General features: G+C 38.7%; 2 protein-coding genes and 1 long non-coding RNA gene across 3 annotated transcripts; all 3 read left to right on the forward strand.

Annotated features, from left to right (window-relative positions):
* The first annotated feature begins 4,093 nt into the window (after nucleotides 1-4,093).
* On the forward strand, nucleotides 4,094-5,671 carry LOC148695969 (uncharacterized). Its single transcript, XM_088696733.1, has 2 exons — nucleotides 4,094-5,219; nucleotides 5,531-5,671. The coding sequence occupies exons 1-2, from the start codon at nucleotides 4,094-4,096 to the stop codon at nucleotides 5,566-5,568; spliced, it is 1,164 nt and encodes a 387-aa protein (XP_088552859.1). The 3' UTR covers nucleotides 5,569-5,671.
* Nucleotides 5,672-12,071: 6,400 nt separating this feature from the next.
* On the forward strand, nucleotides 12,072-14,072 carry LOC137735541 (adenine/guanine permease AZG1-like). The gene has a single exon (XM_068474968.2). The coding sequence runs from the start codon at nucleotides 12,223-12,225 to the stop codon at nucleotides 13,948-13,950; it is 1,728 nt and encodes a 575-aa protein (XP_068331069.2). The 5' UTR covers nucleotides 12,072-12,222; the 3' UTR covers nucleotides 13,951-14,072.
* Nucleotides 14,073-16,263: 2,191 nt separating this feature from the next.
* Nucleotides 16,264-18,450, forward strand: LOC148695970 (uncharacterized). Its single transcript, XR_015964624.1, has 5 exons — nucleotides 16,264-16,817; nucleotides 16,996-17,131; nucleotides 17,229-17,277; nucleotides 17,420-17,532; nucleotides 17,886-18,450. It is a non-coding gene; the product is annotated as an uncharacterized LOC148695970 (long non-coding RNA).
* The last annotated feature ends 324 nt before the right edge of the window (nucleotides 18,451-18,774 follow it).

Genomic DNA, 18,774 nt, shown 5'->3' on the forward strand with positions numbered 1-18,774 from the left:
TCTTCTCTATAGATTTGTTAAGAGAAATTTTCCGGTTCCATCAATGGGACTAATTACAATTAGATTAGAGGGTAATGATGAGCGAGCCCACATGATTTCCATCATACAAAATGCTTTAGAAAAACCATAGAATAAAAAACAAAACTTGGTTCTCCACTGTCCCATTGGAGATGGACAAAGAAGACAGGAGAAAGAGATGGTATAAATATATCATAATCATCCTAAATTGTCTCCAACCCATAAGCCATGAGGGGTTCTCCACTTGGTAAAGCTATAGCATCATTTAGTCTCTCCTCTCTTGAGTTCTAATCTTTTGATATGACATGCATTAAGACACATATCACATGCATTATACTCTCTTTTTTCATTTTTTTTTTGTTTTTAATTTGGTCCATGAACATAATTTACTTTAATTTAAAGATAATTAATATTGAAATAGAGGGAGTGACCAAAAAAAATTAGGCTTTTTAGCCAAAATGGTCTATGAGATTTGCATAACACATCACTTTGGTCTTTGAGATTGAAAATCAATAGAAATGGTCCCTGAGATTGTTCACCATCCATTATTTTGGTACTTCCTCCGTTAGGTGTCCTGGAGCTCTTGACCGGAAGTTTGAGCAATTTTCAAAGCTTCGTAACTCAATCGTTTCTTAACCAAATTCGACCCATAATATATCAAAATGAATATAGGAAAGTGTAGAACAAGATTATACCTATTTGGAAGCCCAATGGTTGCCAGAGATAGCAGGAAAATTGCCTGAAAGGTGATTGGTCCAGAGGAAAACTGGAAAACTTGCCGGAAACTGGGTAAACTTTAAACGTTCATAACTTCTTCAATACTCAACAAAATCGAGTGATTCAAAAAACAAAAAATCATACTTCTCAATCAGATGAAGAGAATTCTACCTTTCTCAATGGCTAATTCATCGTAGTTTTCCGAAAAATGGCTCAAAAGTGGCTAACTCGAGATCAAGACAACCACTTTCGAGCCATTTTCGGCCAAACCACGGCTATTTAGCCATCTATAAATGTACCATTCTCTTTGTCTCATTGAGAAGTATGATTTTTGTTTTTGAATCACTCGATTTCGTTGAGTATTGAAGAAGTTATGAGCATTTAAAGTTTACCCAGTTTCCTGCGAGTTTTCCAGTTTTCCCAAGGACCAGTCATCTTTCAGGATATTTTTCGACCATCTCCAGAAACCATTGGATTCCAAATAGGTATAATCTTGTTCTACACTTTCCTATCTTCATTTTGATATATTATGGGTCGAATTTGGTTAAGAAACGATTGAGTTACGAAGCTTTGAAAATTGCCCAAACTTTCGGCCAAGAGCTTCGGGACACTCAACGGAGTTTTTAACCGAATGACCAAAATAATGGACGGTGGACAATCTTAGGGGCCATTTCTATTGATTTTCAATCTTAGGGACCAAAGTGATGTGTTATGCAAATCTCATTGACCATTTTAGCCACAAAGCCAAAAAATTATTAAAAATTGGGCACTTGAAAATGTATAGAATCAATGGATGCATGAAACTTGACCTGCTTGATGTGAATGAGCTCTACCACTTCTCTCTTAAAAGATTGAAAGTTTGAGTAATTGGTTTTGTAGGGTTAATTTGCTTCCTTAATTCTGGAACTCAAAAATCAATGAATTCCATGATGTTTATTCTCTTGATTGTCATGTCACATGTGTAACCATCAGGCTACTATAATTTATGACCATTTTAGCTATTATATAAACCACGAAAAACGTAGTTGCCAAGCAAACGACCGTCACACATTGAAGGAAGAAGCCTACGCCTCTTCATTATTATCAGACATCTTAGTTCTAAGCATCAAGCCCTAACCTTAGGATCAGAGTTAGTGGAACAGATTAGAGAGAACCGGAAAATGAGTTAAGATTAAACTAGGTAACGATCTGCCGGCTAAACTTTGATAAAGTGAAAAATGGTTAGGATTATAATGGATTGTAGATCCGATCCAATATTGTTTAAAAAGAAAAGTTTGGATCTTTAATTTGGATGGTCGTGGATGGACGCAACAAATGGGATCGAGTCCTTGAGAGATAGAAAGATTGTGATATTTGAAGCAACTTGTACTTCAACATCAAATCACCTTTCACTAAACAAAGGAAGGCCGAAAGAGCTTTGTCATGCTTTCAAAGATATGTGTATATAAGATGTAGAGTGTGGACTGTGGAGTGCCACAAAAAAAAAAAAAAAAGATAAACAAAACTCTTACTTTTTCTTGGCCATTCAAAGTCCCACACCATGGATGAATCAGAGAAAAGTGCCACAGTATGGAAATTGTGGGTCCAATACCAAGTGTATAAGTGAATTTCTTTTTCTTTTTGTCTAAATTGGTCGGGAAATTCATTGAAACTCCTCTGATTAGGGAATAAGAAATGTTTCTTAAATTAAGCACATTTCACTTAATTATGTAGTATGAACGAACTTTGCCTTATACAATGTGATAGTGTACTTACACATATATAGAGTGTGCAAATGCGTAAACTTATCACCAACCGTTGGTGTATGCAAATGTTCAATAATTATACATCAAAGCGTAGTCGATGAAAGTGCAACCAATCGTTCATTTAAGTTTAACAATTATATCATCAAAATAAAGCACAAATTAATGCGCTAAAGTACCTAGATGCCATGATTATACAAGTGGGCAAAAAACGGGGGTCCAGCAAACTAATGATAGTATGAGATGTCATTTTTCACAAACTAATTAAACTTCATGTATTTTTTAATTGTGCTTCATCATTGTCCTTTAGACATTTAACAGGAAACTTTGTCTTAAATGATACAATGTATTTCTCTTATTTTCTGGGGCTTTGAAAACCTTGAAAAGTTCCTCAAATGGTGGGGTGCATGGCACCCAACCTTTCATATCAAGCAAGAAATTACTGCTTAATCCGAAATCTAACCCTATGTGCTTGTCATGATCATCTAAAGAAAATTTCATATCACCTAAAGGAAATTTTACATTACCTCCATATAATTTATATAGAACCCCACAGAAAGTAGCAAAATAATGCTATCCAGCTTAAGAAGCATAACTAATCATGCCTTGATTTGCATAAACCATCTTATTATAATTAATTACGATGGAAGCAGGTAAAAATGATTTGCCCGTGGAAAGTCGCGGAACAGGTAGGTCGGTTTGGCATGCATGGAAATTAAAGGGCTCCTTCTTTTCTGAATGGTGTTTTTTCAACATCACCAGCTGGCAGCTTCTTATGGTTTCTTTAACATACGAGAAATTTTTATTATTGGAAATACAAGTCACACGGTGTATTATTTTTTACCTGTTATAACAAAAGTGGATGATATGGTTGATGCCTCATATTTTTATTGTATGTTAACAAAAAACAAGTTCACGTGTTATATAAAGTAATAACGCTAGTCACAAGGGGTTGGTTTAGTGCAAAACAAGCAAAGGTTTGAAACTCTAAACTCAAGTTCGACCTCTCATGAGTGCATTCCTTATGGCCACCATAGGCCAAAAGTACTCTACCATCTCATGGTTTATCGGGACTACACGAAAAAAAGATTGGTTTGCCATTAATGCCACGTGGCCATGCTTCGATACATAAAAAAACTGCTCAGAATACACCTAACTCGAACAACTTTGAGCCTGTTGAGAGAACTTGCCATGTGACTTGGACAGAAGGAATACTGCATTATTCCTTGTCAGACAGCACGCCACCTTTACAGCAGAAAGAACCCATGCTCTGATGTGTTGCAGCATGGGCAGCGCCACCTTTTACAATATTTGTTTATTACATGCAATTGTTTAAATGCATGCGTGTATGTAAGATGTATATAAAAACATCAACTGCTATTACAGCAGTTACCAAGAATAATACAACAGAAATATTAAGCTTAATATGGTATCAGAGCTTAGGCAATCCTTTGCTCTGCTCTGCCTTCACTCTTCCGCTGCTATACTGTGATCTGTTACTGCAGCAACCAGTGCACTGCAAACTGCACACTCGCAGAAGAACATACACAGCCATTAAGCACAGCCGCAGAGCACAGCCAAGCACAGCCACTGCACAGTGCACACTGCCTGCCGACATGGCAACTGATTCTTCCAGCAAACACACCAAATACGAAGATCCCAGCGATCCTCTTTATCTTCATCACTCTGATCAACCTGGAGCGATCCTCGTCACACACCCTTTGAATGACGAAAATTACTCCACTTGGAGCCGAGCCATGGTCATGGCCCTCAATGCCAAGAACAAGGAAGGATTCATCAATGGATCCATTAAAAGGCCCGAGTCTGCATCCACAAGTGAATTCCAACAGTGGACTCGTTGCAACAACCTCGTGAAATCCTGGCTGCTCAACTCTGTCTCGAAAGATATCGGAGCAAGTGTCATCTACAACAATGTTGCAGCTGATATTTGGAATGAGTTGAAGGAACGTTTCTCTCACACAAACAGTGTACATCTCTTCCATATTGAACAAGAGATACATGGAAGTGTTCAAGGAAATTTGAACATTGGTGCATATTATACCAAACTGAAAAGTTTTTGGGATGAACGTGATGCCATGTGCACTCTCCCAACCTGTACATGTGGAGCTGCAAAAGAATTAATGCAGTTTCAGCAAAGTCAGAAAACCATGAAGTTTCTTATGGGCCTCAATGAATCCTACGCTGCGGTTCGTGGGCAACTTTTACTTATGGATCCCCTCCCTGTTGTCAACAAAGCTTTCTCACTTATTATTCAAGATGAGAAGCAAAGAACAGTTTCAATACATGCTCCTGGAAGGTCCTCAGTCACCGACACTGCAGCTTTTGCCGTGCGGGATAACATGCGCAACTTTGGTAGGAATTTTTCTCCAAGAAATTCCCATCTAAAATGTGGTCGTTGTGATGCAACTGGACACACTTCAGATACCTGTCGTGCACACCTCAAGTGCGACTATTGTAATTGGAAAGGTCACACCATTGATCAATGCCGCAAAATGAAAAAGGCGAAAGACAACAGCAATAGGGGAGATTATCAGGATCGCAGGGGTTCCAATTCCAAGGCTAATCATGTTGATACCCAGCCAACGCCTCCAGCAACATTTTCTTCGTCCTACAGCCTCACTTCCGAGCAATATCACAATCTGCTTGCACTCCTTGATAAGAGTCAATCCAACTCCACATCTAATCATGTCGGTACCACCTCTACTATGAATAACTTGTCAGGTAGAGTTTTTTGTGCTTCTGCTCTCAATAAGGGAATGGACTGGATTTTCGATACAGGCGCCACAGATCACATGGTCTGCTCACCAAGCTTAATGACCACAAGTGTTCCGGTATACAATCGACAAGTGCACTTACCCAATCATGCACTTGCCGATGTCACACATATTGGCACAGTTCATCTCTCGAATGATCTCACCCTTCACAACGTGCTTTGTGTTCCATCATTTAAACTGAATTTAATTTCTGTCAGCAAACTTACTAATACCTCATCTTGCTTTGTCATCTTCACTGATAAAATGTGTCTACTTCAGGGCCAACGATCGGGGAAGATGATTGGGACGGGAACTGAACGAGAAGGACTCTACTACCTTGATAATGTGATGAAAACCAGGTGCAATTCAGCGTCAATTTTTGCCTCTCCTTCCCAGCTTTGGCATCAACGCCTTGGCCATCTTTCCAACAATACCTTACGGCATCTCTCTACTTGCATTAAAAATTTGAATTTTTGTAGCATTGATGATTGTTTGATCTGTCCATTAGCCAAACAAACACGTGCTCCTTTTCCTTTGAGTTCTATCACCACAAAAGCTCCTTTTGAGTTAATTCATGTTGACATTTGGGGAGGTTACCATGTTCCCACTATCACAGGGGCACAATATTTCTTAACTATTGTGGATGATTTCTCAAGATGCACATGGGTTTATTTAATGAATCACAAATCAGATGCACGATCTTATCTCATCACTTTCATCCACCTTGTTGAAACACAATTTTCCACACGAGTCAAGGTTCTTCGTAGTGATAACGGTCCAGAATTTTTTATGACCCAATTTTTTTCAGATAAGGGGATTCTCCATCAAACAAGTTGTGTCTCTACTCCCCAACAAAATGGGGTAGCAGAGCGCAAACACCGCCACTTACTCAATGTTGCTAGAGCCTTACTTTTTCAATCTCATCTTCCTAAGAAATTTTGGGGTGATGCTATCCTCACTGCCACTTATCTCATAAATCGGACTCCCACTCCTCTTCTTCAAAGCAAATCACCCTATGAAATACTTCACCACAAACAGCCAGCGTATGCCCATTTACGAGTGTTTGGTTGCTTATGTTTTTCTTCCACCCACCACCATCGTCCCACAAAATTTGATGCAAGAGCCACACAGTGTCTTTTTCTTGGGTATCCATATGGCACAAAGGGATATCGAGTTTACGACCTTCACACGGGTAAAATCTTTATCTCCCGTGATGTTATTTTCCATGAACATGTGTTCCCTTTTTCATCTTCTGCTGCAGTTTCACCACTTGTGTTTCCACATACTCAAGATACTGCCTATGATGATCCCATCATTCATCCGTCCATTCTACCGGAGCAGGATTCCATCGATCCATCCTCTTCTTCGCCGGTGAGTCCTGTTTCGGTTTCATCTCCTTTTCTTTCCACCTCACCACCTCGTCTTAAACGACCCACTCATGCACCTGGTTATCTTCAACAATATCACATCGACATCAACCTCCCTTCTCGGTCCGTCCCTTCATCTCACTCGGCGTTGACCAAAGTACCAGGTACTCCTTACCCTTTGTCTGATGTCCTCACATACGATCGTTTATCTGCTCGACATCGTGCTTTCACCACTTCCATTTCAGCTGCCACAGAACCCAGCTCATTCTCACAGGCTATACGCGACCCTCACTGGCGTTTCGCTATGGAAGAAGAACTGGCAGCCCTTGCTGCGAATAGGACATGGTCTCTGCAACCACTGCCCCCTGGCAAGAAGCCAGTTGGATGTAAATGGGTTTACAAAATCAAATTTCGCTCCGATGGATCCATTGAGCGATATAAAGCACGCTTGGTTGCCAAAGGTTATAGCCAAATTGAAGGCTTAGACTATCGAGAGACCTTTGCTCCGGTTGCAAAATTGACTACAGTTCGTCTACTCCTTGCTGTTGCCTCGGTCCAACAATGGCACCTCCACCAGCTTGATGTTAATAACGCTTTCCTCCATGGTGATCTTGAAGAAGATGTCTACATGTCCTTGCCTCCTGGTTTCGGACGAAAGGGGGAGACACGAGTTTGTAAACTTCATAAATCTTTGTATGGGCTTAAGCAAGCCTCTCGTCAATGGTTTATCAAACTCTCTTGTGCTCTTCGAAAGGGCGGTTATCAACAATCCAAGGCAGATTATTCATTGTTCGTCCGAAACCATGATGGTAAATTCACTGCCCTCCTTGTCTATGTTGATGATATTATCTTGGCAGGAAATAACATACAAGCAATTGAAGATACCAAGTCTTTTCTTATGAAGCAATTCAAGTTGAAAGATCTTGGCCAATTAAGATATTTCTTGGGCATTGAAATTGCTCGCTCTAGCAAGGGGATCACCCTCTCACAGCGAAAATATGCCCTTGAAATACTTGAGGATGCAGGTCATCTTGGCGCAAAACCAGCCACCTCTCCTATGGAGCAAAACTTATCACTCAGAAAGGACGAAGGACAATGTATTACTGATCCTTCCTCTTATCGACGACTTGTTGGGAGACTAATCTACCTGACAATCACGCGCCCTGATTTGGTGTATGCTGTCCATACTCTTAGTCAATTTATGGAGAAGCCTCGAACTCCACACTTGGAAGCAGCCCAGCGAGTCTTACGATACGTTAAGCACACACCAGGGCAAGGTATTTTTCTTTCTGCAAGAAGTCCAATTCAATTGAATGCTTTTTGTGATGCGGATTGGGCCAGATGTCGAGACACACGACGTTCTACCACCGGATACTGTGTATTTCTTGGAGAATCTTTGATCTCTTGGAAAAGCAAGAAACAAAATACCGTGTCACGTTCTAGTGCAGAGGCAGAGTATCGTTCAATGGCAGCAACTTGTTGTGAAGTCACTTGGTTGAAATCTGTTCTACAAGACTTGGGTATCAAACATAAACGTCCAGTCAAGCTATATTGTGATAATCAAGCGGCACTTCACATCGCTTCGAATCCGGTCTTTCACGAAAGAACCAAACACATAGAGATTGACTGCCACCTTGTACGAGAAAGGGTTCAAAGTGGAATGATCGAGACATCTCACATCTCAACCATGAAACAACCAGCCGACATCTTCACAAAGCCACTGAGCTTATACCAGTTTACGACTTTGCTTTGCAAGTTAGGAATAATCAACATTCATTCCAAACTTGAGGGGGAGTGTTGAGAGAACTTGCCATGTGACTTGGACAGAAGGAATACTGCATTATTCCTTGTCAGACAGCACGCCACCTTTACAGCAGAAAGAACCCATGCTCTGATGTGTTGCAGCATGGGCAGCGCCACCTTTTACAATATTTGTTTATTACATGCAATTGTTTAAATGCATGCGTGTATGTAAGATGTATATAAAAACATCAACTGCTATTACAGCAGTTACCAAGAATAATACAACAGAAATATTAAGCTTAATACCGATCCATTTACTACTCTTTTGGTCGTATACTAATATGTACGTACATGTTTCTGAGCTGCTGGGTAGCTAGGACATAAAACCATATAATGCAATTTGATCCGATGAGAGACAGAGAGTCTTCTTTTCTTGCCATATCCTGTCGAATTTCCCATGGAAGTAGATGCAGCATTCAATACTGAAAGCCACTTTGCCCTGACCAACAAGGACACTACTGTTCTCGTGAAGTTGTCACCCAATAATTGAAGATCAAGCTTATCTTTACAATTGGTGATGATGAATATCTGTTTTCACCAGTTCAAATAATTAGGGTTTAAGGGCCATTGGTTAGTATTGGCTCTCATGAATCATGTTACGTAGTCGTAACTTTGCATGAATTACGCATACGGAAGATTTCACTCCCATTTTGTCTTTCCATAAAGCTTTGGAAGAGTGCATGGCTAATGACATTTAGCCCTCTAGTTAGAAATAAATTTGGTTGCAAACTGATTAAATTCAACAAAATTATGGGAACTATTATTAGCACATTAGAAATCTGATTGTGCATTACTTATAAGAGTTTTTTTTTTTTTTTTTTTTTTTTTTTTTTTATCTTTCGAAAAATATAGAAAGTATGGAATGTCAATGTTAATTCCCAAGATTATTTGTATAGACAACTGACACTGTGGCATATGCATGTTTCGGACACGATATGACACCTTAATACAACTTGAAACATGCACTAATATATATATATGACTTATTGCATGGTTAATAATATTAACATTGTTTAATTAATACAATATATAAATAAGTAAACTGGAATACAGCCTATTGTCACGAGAGATTTTTTCTTGCAACTAGTCCCATCACGTGACAATTACATATCTAACGAAATATAATGTACTATTTGAATACATGATAATAATCTATTTCATCACTTGTGCCAATAAGATAATGCAAAGTGTATTCACACATCCATCTTTACATCTCATACACCCTTGTTAATTTTTTATCATTGATCTTCTTCACTTCATTCGATCTGATAGCCGAAAATTAAGAGAGTTGTGTGAGAAGTCAAAATAGGTCTGTGGAGAACACTACCCTAGATAATATATTGATGTCAAGATGAATTCTCTCCATTGCCACCCCTTTCATCATGCTATCATGATCAGTTCATAGAACGCGTTGTAATGGTTAATTAACAGCTTGGATTAAGAGTTAACAACTACGTGGAATCCACTACTAGATCCTTGAAAGGTGGAAATCATTGCACATTGACCCCTCGCTTTCTCTCTTTGCTTAGTTGGACCACTTTATTATATATAGCTCCAGCCTCCAGGCTCCATCTGTGCACTGTTGCATGCGTTTGTAAGATGCATCATTTTCTTTAAGCAAGCAGCTAAGATTCTTAAGCAGATAATTAAGGTTTGATTCCGATTGGTAATTAGGCTTAAATTAATTGCTAGTGTTCATTTAAAAAATAAACAAAATACTAATAATAATCAAGACTATCAGCTGTCAATAATTGAATATCCCCCATTCCCAATCCCGTTTGATTTTATAATGTGAAAACGAAAATAATACTATTAGGGAGAGTGTTATCCAAGTTGTGTATAAAAACAGCGTAAACAACAAACATGCCGTAGTTTTCTTAACGATTTTTGGAAGAAAAAAAATGTTAAATTAGTAACAAGTTTTGGTTGGCATTGTCCTCTGGAAATGTCTACTTGCTCGACGGAGTCTGAAATTCCTCAATTAAAAATTTTAAACTCTGAATTTGTGCAACAATTTTTGCCCAATAAATGACCATCGCCTTACATGTTACACAACAAACCACTATACTTTAGCGGACGAATATTTTCGTCCACAAGTGGTTTTTTTATGGTGAGTAATATATACATATATACATGTGTGTGTATATATATATGTATATGTACTGAGTATCATAAGGAAATTCTGGTACAAATTTTTTTTTGGGGGGTGGTGGGGGAGGTCAACTTCCACCTCAAGGCACTGCTGTGTTTTGTTTGTCCCTAACTGCGACCACTTTTTAAAAATTTGGGGACAAAATTCGGAACTGGACAGCGGCAGCCACTTTGCTACGTGCTCCCACATTCTATGAACCAAAACTAGTACGTGGTTTCTTCTTTTGATGGTCAACACGAAAAGTAGTGGTTGAATCCTACTCTCATGGGAAAATGAGAACATGAAACACAAGTCACTATTTTTTTTTTTCCTAGTATGGAGTGAGATTTAAGTGTTGGGAGTATGTTCAATTTTTGATTCGTGAAATATTAGGCTTGAGTTTTTCACAATATGCTTATTTTAACGTAAAAAATTTTCATCTTTTAAAATTTAGGGTGTGCTGGAGCCTAAAACAATTACTAGCTGATTCCATTCTTAAGTCATGTGGTATATTACATTACGTGTTATAATGAAAAAAACAACAAAATTATTTTGTTACGTTACCGCGGTCCAAGTAAAAATTGAGAAAAATGCCCTGAGAAAAAAACTAAAAAGTCGCAAAATCCTTATCAATGTAGGTAGGATGGATTGAAGTCATACTTTGACTTTCAACATTTTACAACCTTTGCCGTTATATAAACGAGCAGCGATTGGTCAGAGGTTCTAGGTGGGTTTGGTCACTAATTTCATAGATCTTTTAAAAGTTCGATTGGGAAATAAGTTATGATGATGTTCCAAATTTTCAAAAAAACTGCTAATATTGTTCACACCACATTCACACATGAAGAAAATTATGTTACGGTTACATTTTTCTTTGAAGTGACTGTCTATGCATTACTTGAAAGATAAATGTTAAGAAGATTCTCCACGGATTCTCTGTTATCTTATGTATGCATTACTACAAAAAAATCCACTTGCATGCATGATTGAACGTTGCAAGCACAAACCCTAAACGCAAAATCAACGCTATCCAACGGAAATACCATTTGAACACGGAGATACTTTTCACTGCATGAAAGATCCCCTCGCCCTCCCGAATTCTTTCCCTCAAGCAAATACAATTTTGGCCTTACTAATCCTCCACTTATCTCCCTCTTTATATAAGAAAATGCTTTGACTACTATGTTTTTAAATCATACTTTGTAGATTATGTGATATAACAGTTAATAGTTGAATTTTTTTTTTCAATGTGTCACATCATGTATTCAGCAAACTGTAATTCAGATTAGATAATCTCTTTAACATCACCGATTTGAGAAAATATTTTAGTGTGCCGAGAACACGGCTCAGTACACAAACTGTCATAATACAGGTGGTTGTAAATTTTTTTTTTCAAATATTCAACAACTTATATTATGATATTTGATATACCAAATCATATTTCCATAAAATCTCTCCACCCATTTATCTAAAACCCCACACATTTAAAGGTGTCTTTAGCATCACCCATTTATATAAAACCCCACACATGCAAATTACAATACAAAACAACCCCACATCGACATCTCCATGTATAAACCTACCTAAACAAACAACATATACTCCCTAGCACTAGCAGAGGCTTCTGAGCTATCAATCTCTCCGAACGGAACAAAACAACAGAAACTTCGATGGACATGGAGGCTCACGAGTCGCCGCCACCGCCTTCATCCCTAACTCGGCTCAACAACTACGTCGCCAAAACCCGAGTCGGCAAGCACTTCAAACTCGCCGAGCGCAACTCCACGTTCACCACCGAGCTCCGCGCCGGCACCGCCACGTTCCTCACCATGGCCTACATCCTCGCAGTCAACGCTTCCATTCTTTCCGACTCCGGTGGCACCTGCTCCGTCTCCGACTGCATCCCTCTCTGCTCAGACCCGACCCAGTCCCTCCAAAACTGCACCGGGTCCGTCATCCAACCGGACTCCACGTGCAAATTCGACCCGGTCAACCCTGGCTACTCCGCCTGCTTGGAAAAAGTCCGAAAAGACCTCATCGTTGCCACCGTTGCGTCCTCCCTCATCGGCTGCTTAATCATGGGCGCCTTCGCGAATCTCCCGCTCGCTTTAGCTCCGGGTATGGGCACCAACGCCTATTTCGCATACACCGTCGTCGGGTTTCATGGGTCGGGTAATGTCTCGTACCAGAGCGCATTGGCCACCGTGTTTATCGAAGGCTTGATTTTCCTCTTCATCTCCGCAATCGGGTTGCGCGCCAAGCTCGCGAAATTGGTTCCAAAACCGGTTCGGATCAGCTCCTCCGCGGGTATCGGACTCTTTCTGGCGTTTATCGGGTTGCAGAACAATCAGGGAATCGGGTTAGTCGGGTACAGTTCATCGACGTTAGTGACGCTCGGAGGCTGCCCCGCCTCCTCGCGGGCATCTTTGGCTCCCGTCATAACGGCAGTTAACGGCACCGTTAGTTTGATCCAGGGTGGTGCCGTTTCGGGGGATATTATGTGCCTCCGGGACCGAATGGAAAGCGCCACGCTTTGGCTCGGCTTGGTCGGCTTCGTAATTATTGCGTATTGTTTGGTTAAAAATGTGAAGGGGGCGATGATTTACGGGATTGTTTTCGTAACGGCCGTTTCGTGGTTCCGTAACACCAAAGTAACGGCGTTTCCTAATACGGATGCGGGAGACTCGGCCTATGAATACTTCAAGAAGGTGGTTGATATACATACGATTGAGAGTACGGCCGGGGCACTAAGCTTCAAGAGTATCGGGAAGGGGTACTTTTGGGAAGCACTAATTACATTTTTATACGTAGACATACTAGACACGACCGGTACTCTCTACTCCATGGCCCGGTTCGCCGGATTCTCAGACGAAAATGGCAATTTCGAAGGTCAATATTTTGCTTTCATGTCGGATGCTTCGTCTATTGTGGTGGGTTCCTTGTTGGGCACGTCACCCGTGACAGCATTTATCGAGTCCTCTACGGGGATACGGGAGGGTGGACGTACGGGGCTAACGGCGTTGACGGTGGCGGGGTATTTCTTTTTGGCGTTTTTCTTCACGCCGCTATTGGCTTCGATACCGGCTTGGGCGGTGGGGCCGCCCCTGATCTTGGTTGGGGTGCTGATGATGAAATCAGTGGTGGAGATTGAGTGGGACGACATGAGGCAGGCGATCCCGGCGTTTGTGACGTTGATTTTGATGCCGTTGACTTACTCCATAGCGTATGGGCTGATAGGTGGGATCGGAACATTTGTAGTGTTGCACGTAGGGGATTGGGGCCATGAACTTTTGGTCAAATTAGGGTTTTTAAAGTGGGGAGGAGGAGGTGTTGTGGTCAATGGGGCACATGATCAAACTAGAGAAAAAGATGCAAAAGTGCTAGAAATTGGAGTTTGAGATTTTTTATTTCACCAAATGTAACAAATTTGGGGTGGTTCAAAGAAAAATGTAAATATTTTACGTATTGTTTCAAATGTCTTGCTAGACTTTTGGATTTATGTGAATTTTATTTTTCGGAATTGATAGCTATTTTGTTTTGTATACAAACAATGTTTAGCTGATGCACGGTAATGTTACCCACTTGAGCTGTTAGTTTTATTTTTCTTTTCATTTTGTATTTGGGTTGTTTGCGTTACTTTTATAGTAATGAGTGTGTTCATAAGCGCTCAGTTAGAAGTTTTCATTATAAATATGTAAAAAATTTATTTTCAATTGCTTCTTAGAAATGCGCTTGGAATCTCTATAAGTGGTTTTACGATCTAAACGCGCTTTAGATTTTATCTGCCAAATATAGCTAAAAGCGATTTGGTTCTCTAAAATACTTTTAACTATTTCATATATAAAAAAAAAATACAATCACGAAGAAGCCCTTAATCATGTTAGATGACTTGGATCTTTTTATCTATTTGGTTTCTATTTAAATCATGCGTGCTTATTTTCCCAAAACCAATAACAAACCGGATTAAGATATTTATCGTTTGATCATCAAAATAAGTTGTAAATTCCTCATGAAAATTGGTTTTGAGTCTCTCCCATGGTTATTGAGGTTTGGCAATTTCGTACACGATTTGTTAATCCGACAAGAAAATAACAAATTTCAAGTATACCTATTAATGATTTGGGTCGTTATCGGGTAACATATTCAAAACACATTAACATGTCTAGTTATTATCGGGTCATCTGTTAAGAACCCGATAAGATATTGTTTGCCAGATTTAGACATGAGTAGAAATTGACATAACACGATCTGTTAACGAATGGGATCGTTCTTGGGTCACTTGTTACGAATCTGTTAAGATAACTATAACATAAAAACAACCTGATCATGGTAAACACGACCCATTTGTCAGGCATAATTACTATATTTCCAAGGAGAATATAATAATGTATAAAATATATATTTCTATATATGTATTTTTTCCTTTTCTTTTATCCGGTACTATTTATGGGTTCTCCTTTTTCTAGTAATTAACTATATCATATAATATTAAAAATAGAAAAAGAAGTTTCGCACAATCCATAAAGTATACTTTTTTAATTGCTAGAAGATAAGATTAATGACATAAAGTATTTACTTAAACCAAGCAAATAATGGCACTAGCCACTTCTTTCGGACCAAGGCCAACCAGGACACGTGAAATCATGTTCATATTCTGTGTGACAATTGATTCTCATCTCAAGGTTTCTCGACAACACATCCACATCAGAGTTTGACCATGGCTGACGAGCCAACTATATTTAGGTTAAACTATGTATCAATCTTACTTTCGTGTGAATTGGATCTGAGATTTCCTCTAACCATATGAACACGCATAACAGAGCTCGACATAACAACAAAAGAAAACCGTATTTAGGATGATCGTTTATATCAATCAGACATCTTTATGAATCACACATGAGATTTTTTCTAACCAAGGGAAGACAATCGTTGTTTGAAATTTTTTCAATATAGTCGAATTTTCATGGAAATATAAAATAAAAAAAAAACACTACTAGAATTATGCTCACTGCCCACCATTTTTTGCACACCCTTTGCAATTGGTGGCCATAGATATAAAGCTGCTACTCTTACTATATTTTGGTGGCTTTACAGTGGGATGCCACTTATATCAGTGGCCTTAAGAAATCAGCCACCAATGATTGGTGTCTTTTAACTAACTTTATTTCTTAAAATTACACCAAAGACTTTTTACATGTTTTTTCAAGTTTGGGACCTGTTTTTTTATTTCTTTTTCAGTCTTCTCCTTTTTATCTGTCAAAAATAATTGTTTTTTCATTTAATAATCCTATTCTACAGTAGTTTCACCCCCAAATAAATACGAAGTTAGACAACCCTAATTTTCAACCCAGCCGTTCTCTCTCTTTCTCTCTCCTTCCTGAGCTCAACTTCTCGACTCCTCGCCTCCTACCTAACCCTTTCGATGGGATCGACAGCTCGGTGTGGGATTTGGTGAGGGGAAGGCATGCGGCTTATAGAGAGGAGGAGGAAGAGGAGGAGGAGGAGGAGAGAGAAAGAGAAAGAGAAAGAGAGAGAGAGAGATAGAGAGAGAGAGAGAGAGAGGGAGGGATTCGGTGAATGGAAGGCATGCGGCTTGCACAGAGGAGGGAAGGAGGGAGGGAGGGATGAGAAGACGAAAAGCAACTGCAGCAAGTTCATGGACAGGGTCGCAGCAATGAAGACCCCTCGGCAGTCGATTCAAGTCAATCTGGGTAAACATTGATATATAAAACTTATTTATATGTTAATAGTATGGTTTCTTTACTTTTGAGATTGGTTGAACAACAACATTTTCTACTTTCTAGAGTCCATCCTCTTTATTTTAGCCCAGGCCGACTCACTCCACTCTGTTCGAAGATCTTCAACTTTTTCACACAAATTGCTCAAAAATTCTTGCTCTCAAACATCTTAGATCCCTCACTCAACCTTCTGGCATCAACGCCCCAAAGGTATATTTCTCTCATTGCTTTCAGAATTCAGTTTGTATATGTATATATGCTAACATGTATATGAAGACCTTCACATATGGTAGAACTAAAAGGACGGTAGAATGTTTGAATAATGGAATAGAGTCGAGATTATGGTGAGAAATGACAGTAAATAGCTATCACTATGTGAATGTCTTATTTTCTTTCACTATGTAATAGCTATCACTAACTTTTGTTTTTACTATGTTATTGTATTTCCCATGTTGAGAGATAGAACTAAAAGGACAGTAAAATGCTCGAATAATGAAACAGAGTCGAGATTATGCCTGAGGTATCTGGTAATCTTTATACTTTACCAAAGCCAAATTGCAGTTTGTTTTGGAACAAAGAAAGATGATCTGTTAATCTAGGGACATGGCACCCCTTTGGTTTTTGGATAGGATTTGGTGCATTATCAAATAAGAGCTTTTTTTTCTTTAGAATTATCCAATCAGTGCTTATGTATGCTATCTGCAGATGTTACAGTAACAACTGCAAATACAAGTTGAGAGAAAGATCATATTCCTTTTGTGGTGCAGCTAGAGTTTGTTATCGTATGCGGTGCTTTTAGTTGTATGGCCATATGAAGCTATAGATGCAAATATTTCTTAAGGTAGTCTTCTTCACTATGAATAGATTCATACATGCATACTTATTCACGTTTGCATACAGACTTTGGGGTTGCTAAGATTTTCCTTTGGGTTTCATAGGTACATGATGATCCTTCTAACGCTCCAGTTTGATGGTCCAACTCAATGGGTGAGTAATGCCGTTTATTTTCATGCGCATGTTTTCTGGAAGTTCATTCCTGTTTTGGGATGTTTGAATATACAGGCATTGTTTAAATTACAATATTTTATTAAGCTAAACTGTTTAAATTACTTCTTATTTATAATTTTAGCCCTTGCGCCACTTGGAGGGACTGTTGGTCGATCTCATAACAATTGATGTAAGTTCCTTACTTCCGTAATACGGTGCTTGGAGTGACTGCTGGTAGAGCTCATAGCAATTGATGTAAATCCCTTACTTCCGTAATACAGACACTTACATTTATGATCATTTTTGTGTTAAGACGATACAATTATAACTTATAATTGTTTTACATAAATCAACGCATATGAATATCGAATTTACCTGCATTACTCGAATAATTTGCTTTTCGATTCCCAAAGGGAATTAATAAAAACCCAATATCTGTGTAGAAGTTTAGTTTCCAACTTTCTAGTAGTGAAAATGTTGCCCATTGTGCAGACTACATCCTTTCACACACTCACTTTTATGTGGTTAAACATATATATTCAAGATTTTGATCTTTGTGTGATTTGGCAATACTTTTCACCTAATATTCCTCTCTTTCTCTCATGAAGGCATTCATTGCATTAAAAAAAGGTTTCCAGTTAATCAAGTATAGCCGAAAAGGGAAGCCAAAACTTCATCCATTCAGAATTTCTACTGTGGGTAATTTCCTTAAGAGAAGAACAAGTTTGAATCACTTTTTTTTTTAATTGTGTTTATTATAGTTCTTTGAATGAAAATCCTAATTTGTACAAATTACAAGGTATGTTACCACTCTCCTTAGTCTACATATATGTAGTGTGCAAAATTACATCTGTTCTCAAGAATGAACCTGTTTTGTTCCATCCTTTTGTTATACTCTTATATAAACAAATTAACATAATTCATCCTAGAGCTATATAAATTAGGTTACTAATTTGTTTATGCATTTCTTTGTTGATCGTTTATATTTTCACCAATTTTTCATCCTTGCCAAGTAGGTTTTTGTCAATAGTTACTATGATCAACTTCCCTTTTACAATTTCTGTCTTCTATCATTTTCTATTATGTAATTAAAATGTCATATCTTACTGAAAAATAATGTCACTGTTGATGACCCGCAACATCGCGCGGGCATCAGTGTTAGTTTATTACTAAGTCTTAATGGTGTAGGGTATATGTAAATGAATTCAATTAGAACTCACTTTTTTGTCATCTATTTTGTAGCTGCCTTGATCATTAGCTGGTGATCTCTTGTATTGGAATTCCCGGGTTTTTTGAGTTTCTGAAAAAAAAAGAAAATGTTAATGCATTTTTATGCGTGAGTATGCACGCGCTCTTCACTGATATTCCATTCTCATTTCTGTTCTCCCTCATTCATATGTAAATGTTTTGTTGTATCTTGTCCTTTGCCCATTGGTCATAAATATAGTATCTATGCTTTCTTTATCTTATTCTTGAATACCCACGCTGATTAGGAGA

This window comes from Pyrus communis, chromosome 7, assembly GCF_041283825.1.
Source record: "Pyrus communis isolate YQ-2024b chromosome 7, ASM4128382v1, whole genome shotgun sequence".
NCBI classification, from domain to species: Eukaryota; Viridiplantae; Streptophyta; class Magnoliopsida; order Rosales; family Rosaceae; genus Pyrus; species Pyrus communis.